Source organism: Balaenoptera musculus, chromosome 4 (genome assembly GCF_009873245.2).
Source record: "Balaenoptera musculus isolate JJ_BM4_2016_0621 chromosome 4, mBalMus1.pri.v3, whole genome shotgun sequence".
Lineage (NCBI taxonomy): Eukaryota > Metazoa > Chordata > Mammalia > Artiodactyla > Balaenopteridae > Balaenoptera > Balaenoptera musculus.
This window is the reverse complement of record NC_045788.1, coordinates 70,636,926-70,655,716: the sequence shown is the minus strand read 5'-3', so window position 1 is coordinate 70,655,716 and position 18,791 is coordinate 70,636,926. Positions and strand designations below refer to the sequence as shown.

The window sequence follows — 18,791 nt, the reverse complement described above, 5'->3', positions numbered from 1 at the left end:
GCCTTAAGAATAGGTTCAACCCATTTTATAGATGAAGAAAGTAAGATTGGGACAGGAAATGTCCCAATCTTATTTCCCCTAGTCACCTAGTGAACTAGTGGCTGAGCTTGCAAGACAACCAGGCTTCCAGACTCCCAGGCTGGAGTTTCTTCTATGTCTCAGAAAGGCAGTGAAGTTCACTCAGCATTCATTAAAGTGCCTGCAGGCGCACACACACACACACACACACACACACACACACACACACACACACACACACACACACACACTCTTCACTTTGTTCTGAAGCCCCTGGATGAACACCTTCAGGGCTGTTCACTCCCTCCTCAAGCAACTGCTTTCATCCTTGGATAATCCCAGTGGTTAAAGCTTCTCTCTCCATATTGGGCCAAAATTCACCTCCCTATATCATTTCCTCCTCTTAACTCAGAAAGGGTTTACAAACTTAAATAAGCATTAAATAAAGAAACAAACACAAAAGGACAGCAAACCCACAACCGTCTTAGAATTTCTCCTGGCACTGAGAGCCCACTGGTGCGCGTGGCCGGCTGTCCAGCTGCGGTCAGTCTGGCCTTGCACTGGAGGGGATGTGGGTGTGCAGCCCTGATCCCAGTCCTCAGCCCAGAGCAACTTACTGGAAACTTTCTAGGGCCTAGTGGCTGCCCTTAGGGTCCTAAAGTTGCCAAGACCATAACCTTAGCTGGATTTTGGCCCCAACGTGGATCCGTCCATGGGAACAGTTCAGGGTCATTTTGTAATCTTCAGAGGCCTTGCCTAGATTCTCTTCTGCTGCCCTGTGACCCTGGTGACATTCCGGGAACGCTCAGGCCACGTGAGGGGAGGAACCACTGCCTGGAACTTTGATCAGCACCAGGACTGCTGGGTTCATGCTGACCACTGACCACACCAGAAGCCCTTCTGCTCCTGAGGAAGAGCCAGGGCAGCTGGTCCCCAACCGTGAGCCCCTCGCGGTAGGTTTCCTGGGGTCACTACAGGGCTCTGGGGGTCTGTGGGGATGTGGGAGGAATCTGGCCTGGGATCCCAGCTTGGGGGCAGGAGGTGGGCTGGCCACTTGTCCCAGGTTTCAGAGCATGTCCCCAACTCCATGTAGGCTGCACCTTCCGTGTCCCCTCGCCCGGTCAGGAGAAGCCCCTGAGGTACACAGCCAGGGTGGTGCTGGGCTGGGGCTGGAGGCAGGTCACGGTGGGTGCGGGATTCTGAGATGAAGGTGACCCAGTCCCTGGGCACAGACAGCTTCTAGTGGATGGTGGGGATAAAGTAGTGTGACCATATGTCTAGGTTTTCCTGGTCCCACCCTTGTTTATGCCTGTCATCCTGGCATAATTATCAAGAGCTCTCCTTTTATTCTCAGAAGTGTCCTGGTTTCGATGATAAAGTAGGAATAAAACATGTATGTGGCTACGTTTTAGCAAACATTTATTATTTGCCAGGCACTGCATTAAGTGCTTTATTATTTACCATCTAATTTAGCATATTTATCATCCAACTGAGTGCTAATTTTAACACTAAGGGATGGGGTTATAACCAGGTATTGGGAAACTGAGGCTTAGAGAGGGAGTGACCTGCCCAATCCCACACAGCTAGTAGATAGCGGTGTCAGAATTTAAACCCAGGGTACAGCAATGACAGCGCCCTAATCCATGAAGCAGGATGAAGAATAAGACCCTGGATACAGGCTCACGAGAGCCACAAATACATTCTGTTCAATTCGGCACCCAGGGCCTGAGCACCTCTCTGGCTCAGCCCTGGGCCAGGTGCTGGGGTGCATGGCCAGGTAAGAGATGCTGCGGTCACAGGACCGCCACCTCCCAGGGGCTCCTAGTCAGGTGGTGCAACTGACTAGAAGGCAGAGCAGAAGGGCCCACATGTTCAACAGAAGACAAGTACCTGCAGGATCCAAGAGAGGCGCAGTCCAGGAAGGCTTCCCGGGGGACGTGTGACTTGTGCTGGCCTGGAGGGTAGGGAGAATGGTAGCAACAGGGAAAGGTCAGCAAGGGCATTCTAGTGGAGGGGGCTGCCTGAGAGAGGGCTAGAGGTGGGGCCCATGGGGAGCATTTGGAGGAAGGACAGTGCCCGGTTCACAACCTCTTCTTATTTCAGAATGTTAGTTCCCTTCAGGAAGCTATGACAGTGGATAAAGTTTCCTTGAGCCTCTGCAATGTAATTGCAAGGAAGGAAAGGAATCAAGGAAGCCCCTATTAGGTACTTGGAACTGTGCTGTGTGTTTTACATGATCTAAAAAATGTTTTAAATTTTTTAATTTTTTTGGCTGCGCTGTGCAGCATGCGGGATCTTAGTTCCCTGACCAGGGATCGAACCTGTGCCCCCTACGTCGGAAGAACAGATTCCTAACCACTGGACTGCCAGGGAATTCCCTATATTATTTTTATAATAACTTTCAACCTTATTACAACAGTGACACCTATTTATTATTTTTAAAAGTTGAAAATACATTATTAAGCCAAAGGAAAAAATTAAAATCACCTGCAATTAATTCTATTCTTCAGAGATAACCACTGCAAATGTTTTGTGTACCGTCTGAAGCTCTCTAGGGGACCATCAAAGTCACTTCAGTGACATAAACTCAGGTGTGGGTTGAAAAGAGCTTATTACGAATAACAAAAGACGTTCCTCTCATCACTCAGGATATTCCAAGGGTTTTTGGAGCTCTGTGCCAGGAACCAGGAAGACCAAATATAAATTTATTATATCAGAGTATCATAAACCCACGGCCAGTTATTTCATTTAATTGCCACAATGACCCTAATGCACGGTAATGCGGGTGTTATTATTATTATTATTATTATTATCATGATTGTTCTCAGGCTACAAATGTGGAAACTTGGACTCTGAGGGATTACTTCACTGCTTGGGATGCCCTGGGCAGCAGGGTGGGGAGGGCAGGCTGGCTGGGGAGGGAGCCAGCCCAGGTCCCACTGCCTCAGCCACTTGGCTTATTTCCCTGATTGAGAGGAAAGGAGACTGGGGTCCTGGAGACTTGGGTGAGGCAGTCAGGGGCTCCAGATAAGCCTTGGAAGCCCCTCTTCCTGCTCCCAGATGTACTAGAGCCCGAGGGGCAAAATCCAGCCACGTTGGTGAGACAGATCCTGATGTGGATACCCCAGGTCCAGGGACAAGTCCCCTGGGGGTGTCGGGCCGGGCTCTGGGCTCCCGTCACCCTCTGGAAGGAGTGAGGGTTGGCTCTGTGGTGGATGACAGATGGGCTGTGGTACAGAAATGTACCAATCCAAAAGTAATCTGAGAAGAGGAAAGAGTCCATTCGCAATCAGTCACCCCTTCCACCCTCCTCCACAAAAAGCCAGGCTTCCTTGGCTTGCTGAAGGCATGGAACATTTTTGTGGGCATTTGCTGGTCTCCGCGCAAATGCAGAGGTGGTTTCTCAGATGACAAGCTGGAATCTTCTGACTGCCGCCCCACTGTCCCCTCTGCTGCCATCCTTCACAGTACCTAGGTGGGGATGTTCCCGGTCTCCAGAGCCTGTGGTGACCTGCTCTGGAGGGTGGCTCAGGGAAGAGGCCCAAGTCCAGGGCATCCTGGCCACATCAGAATCTGAGCTCCACTAAACCAAGGACAAAACAATGACCCGTTTCCCTTGGCCAGAAGAGCCAGAAAGTGCTGTAGCGAGACATCCGGCTGGCCCATAAATGAGGTGTTTGAAGGAGCTCACCAGTTTTTCCTTAGCTGACTCCTGTGATTACTTTACAACAGAGCTGGGGCTGGCCTGGGCTGATGTAGCTGAGTGCTCTCTGTGTACACGGCTCTGGGTTTGGAGCTTTCAACGCATTTTCGCATTCAACCCTCGGAACCACCCCTTGAGGAAGGTAGTATTGAAACTTGCTGTTTTGAAGATGAGGAAATCGAAGCACGGAGAGGTTAAGTAATTCAGCCAAAGCCACACAGCTAGTAAGGGATGGAGACAAAATTTGAACCCAGACTGTCTGACACCACAGCACAAACTCTTAGCCATTCTAGAGTGATGTGAGAGTAAGTCTTGGGCTGGGAGCGGAACATTTGGAAATTATCAGTGCTCCACACCCTCACTGTGAGTACCATCTACCACTTCCTTTGCCCCAGTAGACTGGGGCAAGAGGGTCTTGCCCTGAACTTTAGAGGCTCTGTTCTGGCTCCCCTCTCACCATGACACCCCCAAGGGGTGAGAAGTTTGCATGATCAAAGGGACATGCCCATCTGGAGGCTGTGTCCCCATTTCAAATCCTGATTCAGGTACCCAGGACCCAGGGCTTGTGTGGCATGCCTCCCGAGGTCCATCTTCTCTAGGCTGACCCCGTCACAGAAGTGCATTCCCTTAGGCTTGTGAGGTGCTGGGACACAGCCGTGGGTGGGATCTCTACTCACAGTACCGGAGAGAGTCCGGTGGGAAGAGAAGGGGACAGGCGGTAGGCAAGGTCCCTGTGTATGTTCACCTTGGGTCCTGAAAACGTGAGGATGGGTCTTCCTGTTCCAGAAGCCTTGTGGTGTCGCTGCAAGCACCTTGCTGACAGCTCAGGCCATCAGGACGGATCCTAGCCCCACACATCTTAGTCGTGTGCCCTTGGACCCATTGCTGTAGCTCTGGGACCCCCAGTTTCCCTGTCCTGGAAATTTCTCGATGTGCTCTGAGGATCAAGATGCAGGTGTGAGAGCTTTGGGAGCTGGTAGGTGGGTCTCGCCCCCTAGCTCAGCCCCCCACATCAGAGAAGCTTCTCCTACCTCTCCCACCGGCCACTGCCTGAGCCTAAGCTGATTTCTCTACACTTGATTTTCTGTGCCGCTGATGCCATAGTTTTGACTCAAGTCCTGAATTCTCCAGTTACATACCTTTGTTGGAAAATTCTAAAGTATATTATTTCTTTTTTTATGTATAACTATAATTTTTTTTATTAGTTATCTGTTTTACACATATTAGTGTATATATGTAAGTCCCAATCTCCCAATTTATCCCACCACCACCCCCTGCCCCTGCTTTCCCCCCTTGGTGTCCATACGTTTGTTCTCTACATCTGTGTCTCTATTTCTGCCTTGCAAACCAGTTCATCTGTACCATTTTTCTAGATTCCACATATATGAGTTAATATACAATATTTGTCTTTCTCCTTCTGACTTACTTCACTTACTTCACTCTGTATGACAGTCTCTAGGTCCATCCACATCTCTACAAATGACCCAATTTCATTCCTTTTTATGGCTGAGTAATATTCCATTGTATATATGTACCATATCTTCTTTATCCATTCGTCTGTCGATGGGCATTTAGGTTGCTTCCATGACCTGGCTATTGTAAATAGTGCTGCAATGAACATTGGGGTGCATGTGTCTTTTTGAATTATGTTTTTCTCTGTGTATATGCTGGGTCATATGGTAGTACCATTTTTAGTTTTTTAAGGAACCACCATACTGTTCTACATAGTGGCTGTATCAGTTTACATTCCCACCAACAGTGCGAGAAGTTTCCCTTTTCTCCACACCCTCTCCAGCATTTGTTGTTTGTAGATTTTCTGATGATGCCCATTCTAACTGGTGTGAGGTGATACCTCATGGTAGTTTTGATTAGCATTTCTCTAATAATTGGTGATTTTGAGCAGCTTTTCATGTGCCTCTTGGCTATCTGTATGTCTTCTTTGGATAAACGTCTATTTAGGTCTTCTGCCGATTTTTTGATTAGGTTGTTTGCTTTTTTAATATCGAGCTGCGTGAGCTGTTTATATATTTTGGAGATTAATCCTTTGTCCGTTGATTCATTTGCAAATATTTTCTCCCATTCTGAGGGTTGTCTTTTTGTCTTGTTTATAGTTTCCTTTGCTGTGCAAAAGCTTTGAAGTTTCATTAGGTCCCATTTGTTTATTTTTGTTTTTATTTCCATTTCTCTAGGAGGTGGGTCAAAGAAGATCTTGCTGTGATTTATGTTAAAGAGTGTTCTTCCTATGTTTTCCTCCAAGAGTTTTATAGTGTCTGGTCTTACATTTAGGTCTTTAATCCATTTTGAGTTTATTTTTGTGTATGGTGTTAGGGAGTGTTCTAATTTCATTCTTTTACATGTAGCTGCCCAGTTTTCCCAGCACCACTTATTGAAGAGACTGTCTTTTCTCCATTGTATATCCTTGCCTCCTTTGTCATAGATTAGTTGACCATAGGTGTGTGGGTTTATGTCTGGGCTTTCTATCCTGTTCCATTGATCTATATTTCTGTTTTTGTGCCAGTGCCATATTGTCTTGATTACTGTAGCTTTGTAGTATAGTCTGCAGTCAGGGAGTCTGATTCCTCCAGCTCTGTTTTTTTCCCTAAGATTGCTTTGGCTATTCGGAGTCTTTTGTGTCTCCATGCAAATTTTAAGATTTTTTGTTCTAGTTCTGTAAAAAATGCCATTGGTAATATGACAGGGATTGCATTGAATCTATAGATTGCTTCTAACGCATATTATTTCCAAGTGACAGTGGGTTAGAAGTTAGAGGTACGGCAGGGGCGGGTGAGGCACAGTGTCCCCATGAGGCTTTTCCTTTCACCTGCGCCTCTTGCTTTGGTCCCAGCTCTCCCAGCAGGAGTGATCAAGGAAACCAGGAGATCTGGGTTCTAACCCAGGCCCCACTGCAGACACCTGGGGGCCTGGCCTCGCCCTCTCAGTGAGGCTGGCCAGATGGTCCCTAGGGTCCTCATGTCCCTTCTAGTGGGATTTCTTCTGGAAACTGCCTTTGAGAACCAAGGACCAAAGGGGTTAGCAGGAAGGGGACTGGCATGTTGATAATATTATGGCACTTTACAAATAGGAATTGCTCCTCTCTTACTCTCGGTGGGGGAAGGAGGAGGGAGGGCTCAAGGCCATGCTCACACCTGGCTATGGTCATTCACTCCGGGCTGGAATCATTCCAGGGAAGGGCAGCTCTGCCTCTCAAGCTGCTCATCTCAGCCATGGACAGTTCAGTTCAACAGACCCTATCATGAATCAACACGAGCGTAGAGAGGACCACACCCCTCTTCTCACAGAAAGGACAGCTGTGAGAACCCGTCATCTGGAGGACGATGCCAGGTGCTAAGATAGAGAAACATATCAGGAGTCAGAGAAGGCTTCTGTCAGGATGCCCAGGGGTTTCGTGTAGGAGCCTAGGGACAGCCCAGGTAGCAGGTATGGGTGGGACCATGGCTACGTCATCATTCTTCAGCCAGGCCCTCTTCTTCTTATCTGTATTCTGTGCATGCAATATCAAGAGAATAAAGTCTCACGCTAAAGCTGAACTCTGTAATGCTGGTCTATGGGGTGGCAGGACCAGGAGGCTTGTCCCTTTCCCTAGTGTGTCCTGAGTGGCAGCAAGCGCCATCACTGTTATAGACCTTCCCAACCATGGTGTATAATCCACCTCCTGTGGCTTACCTATGTGGCCATCACAGGAGCCTCAAGGGAGAGGCAGCGCTTTTTCAGGGAGAAATTGTTCCTTCTCTATTGATTAGGCAGAAAAGTTCCTGGAAAAACTGAGAGTTATTGAGTGTCTGAATGGGAAGAGGGTACAGGGGGCTTTTTGCAAGCACTGTGCTTGCATGTGGAGCCTTTTGGCTGAAGCTGAATCTTGCGATGGAAGAAGCAGCCAGCAGAGAGCAGCAGAGAGGCAGGCAGCAAAGGGTGCTTGGGGCCAAGATTCCCCAACAGGGAGCCAGCTGAGTTCTTGCTGAGGACAGGTAAATTGAGAAAAATTACGATTATATTGCATGAGGATTTTCTCTTTCTTTCTGCCTTTCCTTCTTTCTGTCTGCTTTCTTTCTTTGAAGCTAAATATATTCTAGCTAAAGGGCATTTTGTTCTTCCTACTTTTTTGATGTTCAAATAATCTTTTCTGTAATGATGGTGGTTTGCGACCTTTAACAATGGTTAACATAGCTTATTAATTGCTCACACTATGTCAGACACTGTTCTAAAACCTTTACCTATATTTACTCATTTAATCCTCCAATTACCCCAACATGGTTAGCACTAATATTATCCTCATTTTACAGATACGAAAATTGAAGCACATGCCCAAGGTCACATAGCTAGAACGTGATGGAGCTGGTATTCCAACTCACGGAACTTGAACCACTAGAAGCCATGTAAATGATGATGTGGGTGGGAGCAGTAGAGACGTGGGGGGTACAGACCCCCTAATGGGACAATTAAGGCCCCGTTGATCTCGTCATGTGGGAATGTGAACCCAATGCCCCTAAATCATCCTGAAATCTGGAAACATTTAATGTGCTATTTCTCAGTTTCTACATGCTGGCTAGTGGTTCAGACGTAAAAAAGACTGAGTGGGGCTTCCCTGGTGGCGCAGTGGTTGAGAATCTGCCTGCCAATGCAGGGGACACGGGTTCGAGCCCTGGTCTGGGAAGATCCCACATGCCGCGGAGCAACTAGGCCCGTGAGCCACAATTACTGAGCCTGCGCGTCTGGAGCCTGTGCTCCGCAACAAGAGAGGCCACGATAATGAGAGGCCCGCGCACCGCGATGAAGAGTGGCCCCCGCTTGCCGCAACTAGAGAAAGCCCTAGCACAGAAAAGAAGACCCAACATAGCAATCAATCAATCAATCAATCAATCAATCAATCTTTAAAAAAAAATTAAAAAAAGACTGAGTGGTAAGTAAAATGTGCTTCTAAGCTGTGTCACCAATTCGTGACCTGTGGTAGATGCTGGCGTTTAAAAAAAATTAATATTTAGTGAACTAAAAATTTGGTCCCCTTCCCTTATTTAAAACAAAAACCTACAGGTCTGTGGAATCCCCTCATCTGGGACCTGCCTGTCCACACAGTGTTGGAAAGTTCCATGGCCTCCAGGCTGGTGATAGGGGTGGCCGGCAGGAGGGGAGCATTTTTGGTAGCAGCACTGAAGAGAAGGCGGACTCATTTCAAGATAAGAGCCCGTCTTGTCCCTGTGGCTGCTCTCAGCCTCAGCGGTGCAAAGAGCTGAGGGTAAGATCTCCTCATAATTAGGCTCTGCAATGTGCTGAGATTTGAAAACTCGGGAAGAGTTACGGTTAAAAAATTTCCAACTCAGGAATAATCTGCCCATATTTTACGTACTATCTTAAAAATTCCACAGTACCCATGGTCTCCTTTTATACCCCTGTTCCATGCCTTTTGGTCTCTGTCCCACCTCTTTCTCCAATCTGGAAAGAACACGTCAAGTCCACGAGACCAGGGTCTTGGTCCTGCCACTAACCTGCAGGGTGGGACTGTGGATTGGCCACGAGACACCCTTGCTGTCAGAAGGTTAGAACTCTGGTCCTATTGACCTTGCAAGGCTGCTGTGAGGTGGTATGAAAACAACAATTAAAAACATAAACTAGCTTCCCATCTCCTGGCTCTCTGACCGGTGTGCTGGTCACCGGGCTGCCTGCCCTTGACGAAGGTGCCACTTCTGCTTTCTCTTCCCGCTCAGATCCAGGAGATGCTACCCAGAGCCTGGCTACGCTGGGCCTGCCTTCTGCTCCTGGCCACGCCTACCCAGCCCTGCCCCAAGGGGTGTGACTGCTTCACCCGGGAGGTGTTTTGCTCCGATGAGGAGCTGGCCGCCATCCCGCTGGACATCCCGCCACACGCCACAGACATCATCTTCGTGGAGACCTCGTTCACCATGGTGGGAGCCAGGACCTTCAGTGGCAGCCCCAACCTGACCAAGGTGGTCTTCCTCAACACCCAGGTGTGCCACTTCGGGCCGGATGCCTTCGGGGGGCTGCCGGGGCTCCAGGACCTGGAGATCACTGGCGGTGCCTTCTCCAACCTCAGCACTGACATCTTCTCCAACCTGACCTCGCTGGGCAAGTTCACCCTCAACTTCAACATGCTGGAGGCTCTGCCCGAGGGCCTCTTCCAGCACATGGATGCCCTGGAGTCCCTCCAGCTGCAGGGCAATCGGCTCCAGACCCTGCCCGTGAGGCTCTTCCAGCCTCTGAGACGTCTGAAGACCCTCAACCTCGCTCAGAACCTCCTGGCCCAGCTGCCCGAGGAACTGTTCGCCCCCCTCTGCAGCCTGCAGACCCTGAGGCTGAGCAACAACGCACTGGCCGGCCTGCCCCGAGGGCTGTTCAGCCACCTGGGCGGCCTGCAGGAACTCTTCCTGGACGGCAACTCCATCTCCGAGCTGCCCTCGCAAGCATTCGCGGGGCTCTCCCGCCTGGAGAAGCTATGGCTGCAGCGCAACACCATCGGCCACCTGCCCCGGTCCATCTTCTCCTCCCTGGGCAAACTGACCTTCCTGAGCTTGCAGGGCAATGCGCTGCGGACGCTGCCCGCCAGCCTCTTCGCCCATTCCCCGGGCCTGGTCAGCCTGTCCCTGTCCCACAACCAGCTGGAGACCATCCCCGAGGGAGCCTTCGCCAACCTATCCAGCCTCGGGTCCCTCACGCTCTCGCACAACGCCCTCACCCATCTGCCGGCTGGCATCTTCAGGGGCCTCGAGGGGCTGGTCAAGCTCTATCTGGGCAGCAACAACCTGACGGCCCTGCACCCAGCCCTCTTCCAGAACCTGTCCACGCTTGAGCTGCTCAGCCTCTCCAGGAACCTCCTGACCACGCTGCCCCAGGGCATCTTTGACACCAATTACAACCTGTTCAACCTGGCTCTGCACGGCAACCCCTGGCAGTGCGACTGCCACCTGGCCTATCTCTTCAGGTGGCTGCACGGGTATAGCGACCGGCTCTTCAACAGCCAGACCTACTGCGCTGGCCCCGCCTACCTGAAGGGTCAGGTGGTGCCTGCCTTGAGGGAGGAGCAGCTGGTGTGCCCGGTCACCCAGGACCACCTGGGCTTCCAGGCCCTGGGGCCGGAGGACAGGGAGCCAGGGGGCGGCTGGATCCGGCCATGAAGGAGAAGGCGACCTGGAGCCGGTGCACCTACAGCACCCCCGAGGGCACCGTGGTGCTGGCTTGTGATGAGGCCCGGTGTCGCTGGCTGAACGTCCAGCTGTCTCCCAGGCAGGGCTTGGCCTCCCCGGGACTGACGTTCAATGCCAGTCAGGAGTGGGACTTGAAGTCCAGCTGTGGCTCTGTGAGGGTCACTGTGTCGATCGAGGCTCTGGCAGGGGGAGCCCTAGGTGCAGAGCAGATGGGCTGGAGCTGGGCAGACAGCCTCTGGGCCCAACCAGGCAAGAGCCGGTGAGGGGAGCTGAAGCTTTGGTTCTTTCAGATGCAGGGATGGAGTTGCATCTCCGGGTGGAGGAAGGGGGAGGAGGCTGGACCCCCGAGTCTCCGCCTCCCCCTCCTCCTTCATTCCCCCCCAGTCTCTGAGTCTGAGACCTAACAGGGCCTTCCTCAAACTCTGCAAAGCACCCGTTAAAGCTGCATCGTGGTCCGGAGAATAAACTAATGCCGTTCCCCTGGTGTTTCTCTATTATTTAATACCCACCCTAATCTCATCCCCACCCTGAGATACCCTCTTACCAGTGTTCCATTTCCACAGAGTGGAGGCCACCCTCTCTTGACATCCAGTTCAAGAGCCAATGTCTGTTTCTATTTCTTTCTGCCTGGAACTGTGGTTTTAATTGATAAAGACAAATAGGGGAGAGGATAAAAGCAGAGGTGACCAGAAAGATGAGGGGCGGGGGTGTGACTCCGCATTCAGGGGACTCACGCCGTTCGTGCCCCACTCCAGCGCTTCCAGGAGAAGTCAGATGGCAGGGGCTCCCTGGAGGGGAAACGCTTCGCCTGTTCAGCCGACGGGACGGCTGCTCCCTGAGGAGAGGGGGGAGGACAGGGAGCTGGGTGGGCTGGGACCGATGCCCTTCAGTTCTAAGTGTCGGCGTCTGTGGGCTGCTCACTCACTGAAATGGTCCTCTCTTGGTTCTGGGGACACCACCCTCTTACCCAAGCCCAGCTGCTCTCCCAGTTTTACCCAGTCACCTCTTGCACGCTGGTCTCCTCGGGGCTGGCTGTCATTCAGGCTCCCTGGGTAATCCCTATGCAGGCCCTTGGGATCAGATGCCACCTCTACGCTGATGACCTCAAATCTCCAAAAACCTAAGCCAAATCTCGGACTCAGGTTTCTGGCTCCATGATGAGATATCTGCTTGCTCTGCCTGCAACCCCGTGTTTTATCATGACAGCCACAAACACGTCTAAACCAGACTCCGACCCCAGCTCCTCCTGGATCCCAGCAAATCGCCAAGCCCAGGAGCTGGGAGTGGTCTTCAATCTCTCCTCCCCTTATTCCTCTTGGCCAACCAGTCACTGAGTGCTTCTGAGTGCCCCTCTGTCCATTTCTCCTTTCTTGTTCCCAGCCCAGGGAAGCTCTTTGTCTCCTTGGATTGAACCATGACCCATCCCCCTTCCTGGTTTCCCAGCCTGCAGTGTGGACTGGCTTGGCTGAAGTGCTGGGGTATGGGAGGGAGAAATATATCAGAGTAGCAGCAGGCCCTCCAGAGCTCATAGTCTGGTGGAGAGATCAGAAAGGATGCGTGGGATGAAAACACAAGCAAGACGGGGTGGGCCCAAGAAGGCGCGGGGGAGTTCAGGGAGGTGGAGGTCTGGGTGAGCACAGACCTCGTAAGCTGCATTTGATCCCTGGGCCTTTAGACTGGTGCAAAGAGTGTGAGCCAAGGGATGGAGACGGCAAGTGGGTGAGGACAGGCCATGGCCTCTGGACAGGCTACAGGTGGGAGAGGAGATGGGGAGATAAGTAAGGCTGGAAAGCTAGCTGGAGCCTCAACAGGCCCAGGGAGGAGTTCACGTGTTCATTAAGGATGCCCAGCTGTTACTGAAGGACTTTATGCAGAGGAGGGCCATGCTCCTGCCTGTGAAGTTTGAGGAGAGCAAGAGGCAGGGAAAACAGTAAGGATTCTTGCTTGGCTTGAGCTGAGAGCTCAAGGATGCCAAGGAAATAGAATGAAAAGTTTTCAGCATCCGAACAGCACATACACAGATGGATTAAAAGACTGAAATAATTTCAGAAATGCAAATTCCAACAATATAGATATCACTTCATACCTATTAATCCCATGGAAATTAGAAAGCTGGATTATGCCCAGTGTGGGCACAGGGGAGCCTCCAGGTACCGCTGGCTGGAGCAGCCACTCCTCCAAGGACACGAGCAGGCCTGAGGCAAAGAAGGGGTTTGGTGAGGGAGTCAGGGGTCCAGTGGGTGGGGCTGGAAGATGGCGGGAGGGAGAAACCTGGGGTGACTCTCAGTTTTCTCTCCTGGGAGGCAGGGAGGACAGTGAAGCCATCAACCAAGGGCAGGGGCATTTCTGGGGAAAGGGAGGAGCAAGATGCCAGCTTTAGACAAGGAAGTACAACTTCACCCTCATGTCCAGTGACGCCCTTTTAAAAAGACATGCTTCCTGAGTGTCAAACCAGTTAAATTCTAAGGTGATGGAAGGTAGTTTGGCAGCTGTGCCAAAGGAACAGACTCTCTCTCAGATTCACTGGGTTCAGTTCCCAAAAGCATCTGGTTTAAGAATAATCCTGACCAGGTCCTCCAAGGCTGGGGAACGTTGCTTCCCCAGAAAGGAGGAGGCCCTGAGCGACTGAGGGTCCCGTGATGCCAGCCCCCAAGGTTTGTGCTCTCACTGCCCAGGCCCAAGGCTGGGCTGCAGTGGCTGCTAGCTTCCAGCTGGTTGTGATGTCCACTGTCTGGGGAAAGGATCACCACACCAGCACACAGGAGGCGCTTCCCAAATCTCCATCAAATGGATGCCCGTCTGAACTACAGCTCCTGGTCCAAATAGTCCTTGGGTCTACCGCCAGGGATAAAGGAACAAGATAATCCAGCAGACATTTCTCTTAATTATATTCCCTCCCAATATAACTCTTCGTTAGGTTAAGATATAATAATTTTTCTCTGTGCTGAATGGTGCTGGGGAAAGAGCACCGGCTGACAGGGCAAGCTGCTTGCTGGCCCTTTCAAGTTGGTTGGATGAGATCAGTCACTGTGCTCTTCGGGTAGGGTTGCCAGATTTACACATAAGCACATACATGCTGCAAGGGACATATTTATACTGAAAAAGCGATTTGCAGTTTATTTAACTGGGTATATTATTTGGTGACCCAACCATCTGATGAAAGTGGGGAAACAATGGGGGTGGAGATGGGGGTTCGGGGGTTCTCTTCAGGGCCAGGGAGGCCAGGCCTGAGCCTGCAGTGGTGCAGGCCCTGACTACTGAGGGCTGCTAGGGTCTTGAGGTTGGAGCTGACAGGAAGCAGGGAGCGCTGAGCGTCCCCCCAGACCGAGGTGCACAGACAAAGAGGCAGCTCTGAGTGTGCTGTGCACGCAGGGCCCTCGGTCCTGCTGCCTGTTTCCTTGTGAGGTGGTCCCAGTCTGGGGCAGCAGTAGAGCTTTTGATGGGTTCTGGAAAGAATTCAGGACACTTGGCTCCCCCTTCCTTAACATTTGGCTTTTGGCAAATCATGGCTCCTCTCTGGGCCAAAGGAGGTTGGTTCTCAATGCTGACTGAATCTTAGAATCACCTGGGGGAAGTTAAAAAAGACAACAGGGGGCTTCCTTGGTGGCACAGTGGTTAAGAATCCGCCTGCCAATGCAAGGGACATGGGTTCGAGCCCTGGTCTGGTAAGATTCCACATGCCTCGGAGCAACTAAGCCCGTGTGCCACAACTACTGGGCCTGCGCTCTAGAGCCTGTGCGCCACAACCACTGAGCCTGAGCTCTAGAGCCCGCAAGCCAAACTGAGCCTGTGCACAACAACTACTGAGGCCCGCACGCAACTAGAGCCCGTGGTCTGCAACAAGAGAAGCCACCACAATGAGAAGCCCACGCAACGCAATGAAGAGTAGCCCCTGCTTGCCGCAACTAGAGAAAGCCCGCGCACGGCAACGAAGACCCAACACAGCCAAAAATAAATAAATAAATAAATAAATAAATAAATAAATAAATAAATAAATAAATTTATTAGGAAGAAAAGAAAGACAACAGGGTCCCACTTCCAGAGACGATGATTCAACTGGCCTAGGGAGACCCAGATATCAGTTTAAACACACACACACACACACACAACACCCCCAGTGATTCTAATGCTCAGCCAGGCTTGAAAACTCAGGGCTCGATTTTGTCCTGTTCTAGGTCTTCCCACTATCTGTAGCTGCCCCAGGGTTGTGGAGCAAATGCTCACCTTATCAGACCCACCTGGTGTAATGCTTGGGATGAATTCATGAACAAAATAAGCCACAACACTGTGTCCCAAAATATCTCACAGGTTTTTTTTTTTTGGCTTGTTGGTTTTATTTTATCATCCTCAGTGTTCTCAGATTTTGGAGAAACAATAAGCTGAGTGCACGCTGGCTTGTTTTCTTGCAGTACAAGGGTGGCTTAGTTCCTCCAAAGCACCTCAGAGCAGATGGGAGTCCTTGCCCTGATGCCTGGAATGGTCCACAGTGCTTCAGTGATTTCCCCACCACTTGCTAGCAAGGTAACCTTGGGCGAGTTACTGAAACCCTCTGCGCCTGTTTCCTCATCCATGCTGTTTATCATGGGGGTAATAGTACCCACCTCACAGTGCTACTGGTGAAGATAAAACATTCATTCATGGAAAGAACCGAAAACAATGAGACGTGGTAAGTTCTCAAAAATGTTATCTCTTATCATTATTATTTCTAGAGAAGTGTGTGTGTGTGTGTGTGTGTGTGTGTGTGTGTGCGCGAGGGGAGGCAAGAACTGGCCAATCTCTTGGCCATTGCACTTGTTTCACCCGTATTCATTGGTGTTTCTGGGAGGATGTTGACATTGCTGTTTATATATCAAGATTATATTATTGGGAGGATTGGAAATGCCATTTACAAAATCATTCAGTGCTAACAGTGGATACTGGAAAAGTGGATGGTGCTGCCACAGATAGACAATTTCGCACAATACTAGTGCAGTAAGGAATTCTTTCTCACACTGTTTTCGGCCTGCCTCCATCTCTTGCATCCGCAGACAGTTCAACATCTCACAAACCTGCAAAGGTTCCGATTCTGGGTCTCAGGGCGCCCCCGCGTGACCAACTGGGAGAATGGCTTTCCGGGAAGTCACAACCAGGGAGCTCCAGAAGGGACAACAGACCACATGGATGCTTCCCGGCTGGCAGCTCCTGCCGAGCTTCTGTTTCCTGCGATTCTGGAACATGCCCGCGCCCAGGGAGCAGTTGGAGCGGAGGCTGAGGTCCCGGGCGCACCTCCCGGGAGGTTTAGACATGCCGGGCGTTCAGATTTGTCCCAGTGATGTTCTGCATGGCGGGGGTGGTGCGGTGGGGGGAGAATCCTGCACGACTGTGTGTTCTCTTGCGTCTCCCATGGCTTCCAAACCTCCAGACACTGCTGTGGGTGAAATCCTGCCGGTGACGATCTCTGTTCATATACACTCAAAGTTGTGGTCTCTGCCTTGTTGTCTGCACACTTTTTCCAGGACTGCCCCTTAGTATATATACATTCTGGGAAGACTGTGCTTTATTTTTTTTGGAATTTTATTCAGAGTTGTTCAGGATTTTGGAAAAAAATCCCCCTTGGCAATTCTTAACCCTTATTTCAAGAAGTCGCGTATAGAGGAAAAGCAACTTCTCTTAAATTCATCCTTTACTCAGTATTTAGTAGGTGAAAGCCTCTAACTACTTCATCAAGTCTCTGGTGAAGTCTTATCCAAGCATTTACACAAAAAAATGAATATTATTTTATTATAAACTGCCTTTTGTTTCTAGTTTATGACAGTCAGAACATTTGATTTTTAAATTCTCTTTGAGATCTGATGATATCTGTGAAATTTATTTCGGGAGACGGAAGGGGGTGTTAAAGATTATTTGCTTAAACGCGGTGTTTGGGGGGCTTCCCTGGTTGGCGCAGTGGTTAAGAATCTGCCTGCCAATGCAGGGGACGCGGGTTCGAGCCCTGGTCTGGGAAGATCCCACATGCCGCGGAGCAACTAGGCCCGTGAGCCACAACTACTGAGCCTGCGCGTCTGGACCTGTGCTCCGCAACAAGAGAGGCCGCGATAGTGAGAGGCCCGCGCACCGCAATGAAGAGTGGCCCCCGCTTGCCACAACTAGAGAAAGCCCTCGCACAGAAACGAAGACCCAACACAGCCATAAATAAATAAATAAATAAAATTAAAAAAAAAAAAAAAACCAAAAGGTTGCCAGTAATCTTAAAAAAAAAAAAAAGCAATGTTGGGTCTGTTGGTGATGAGCTCCACTGTTCCAAAGTAACAGAAGGAGCAAAAGCTAGATGTCAAGGTCTCCAGAGAAACAGAACCAGGAGGATATATATATACAGAGAGAGAGAGAGAGAGAGAGAGAAGGGAGATTTATTATAGGAATTGGCTCACGCAGTTATGGAGGCTGAGAGATCCCACGATTTGCTGTCTGTAAGCTTCAGAGTCCAAAGGCCGGAGAACCAGGAGCTCTGATGTCCAAAGGCAGGAGAAGACAGATGTCCCAACTCAAGCAAAAGGGTAAATTGGCCCTGCCTCCACCTTTATGTTCCGCTCAGGCCCTCAGTGGATTGGATGGTGCCCACCTGCATTGGTGAGGGCCATCTTTACCCAGTCTATGGATTCAAATGCTAATCTCTTCTGGAAACATCCTCATAGACACACCCAGAAACAGTGTTTTACCAGCTATCTGGGAATCCCTTAGTCCAGTCAAGTTGACACGTAAAATGAACCATCACAGTCTCTGTCAGTGGAGGTTTTGAAGTTATTTCCTGGCACCTTTTCCCCACAGGCAGAGACTGTGGCCCCCTTTCCCACACTGTGTGATGGTACATCTCATTTCCCCATTGCAGACAAGCTTTGTAAAAGGGAGTAGAGATTCAAGTTGCCTTTGGAGAGACAGAAAAGATTAGGAAGGCTCATTTGTGGCATCCGCTCTGTCTCAACCTTGCTCTGCGACTGTGAGCAAGTTACTTGCCCTCCCTGGGCCTCTGAATCTTCATCTGGTAACCAGGGGCTGAAAGTTTTGAGCACTGATGTCCTCTTCAGGTGGGTGTGTGGAAGGTCTCACCTCCTGCCCCGGCCCTCCAAGGTAGGCTCACCTGGCCTGGGGGATGCTGGGCACCTGCAGGAGGGCCCAGCCAGAGTCTAAGCTCTCAGAGCTCTGGGCCCTTGGGCTCTCTACATGCAGAGTGCCATCGGGGCCTTCCAGGCTGGCCTCTCAGGAACTGCCTACTGGTTGTGACCAGTGATGGTCAGCTCACTCTCTCCTGACACAGCCCACCTTCCCTGGGCAGCTCCAACCGTCCAAATGGGCCTCCCTGCTGGCCTGGCCAAGTGGACACTCCTGTCCCCACAGCGACCTTCAGAAATGGAAGCAGCTTTCCCATCTCCTCAATCATCCCAGCCCTTCAGTCATCCCAGCTCCAGTGTAACCATCCCCAGTCACAACTTCTCATAAGCAGCTGCTTCTCACAGGGTGTGGTCTTCATAGAAGCCATGGTTGGGAGCCCTCATGAAAGATGTGCCCTCCTCCTGCTGTGGATGGACCACAGGTGTGGAGTGTAGACCTGACCGCCTTCCCGCAGGGCTGGGCTCTGGGCCAGAGGCCCCCCTGGTAGATAGAGAAGCTGTTTTCCTGATGCCGTCATCTGATAGGTTCCCTCCATGGCTGACACCAGGGGTTGTTTTATTTCTTCCTCAGAACCATGTGGCTGGCCTGCCTGTGTGCTTTGGTTCCACTCCTGTAGGATGGATTATCCCAACAACAGCCTTGCCAGGCTTTCCTCGTCAAGCTGGATTTCATAGAAATTCCAGAGACTCTGGGGTCAGCCTTCATAGAGAGATCCTTCATGGTCAAAGACATTCCTTTTGTTGAGTGGG

General features: G+C 50.7%; 1 protein-coding gene across 1 annotated transcript; it reads left to right on the top strand.

Moving 5' to 3' along the window:
- Positions 1-860: 860 nt before the first annotated feature.
- On the top strand, positions 861-11,380 carry CPN2 (carboxypeptidase N subunit 2). The gene is given in 3 exon segments (XM_036849460.1): positions 861-971; positions 9,442-10,852; positions 10,855-11,380. Coding segments are annotated over 3 exon segments (1,800 nt in total). The 5' UTR covers positions 861-887; the 3' UTR covers positions 11,160-11,380.
- The last annotated feature ends 7,411 nt before the right edge of the window (positions 11,381-18,791 follow it).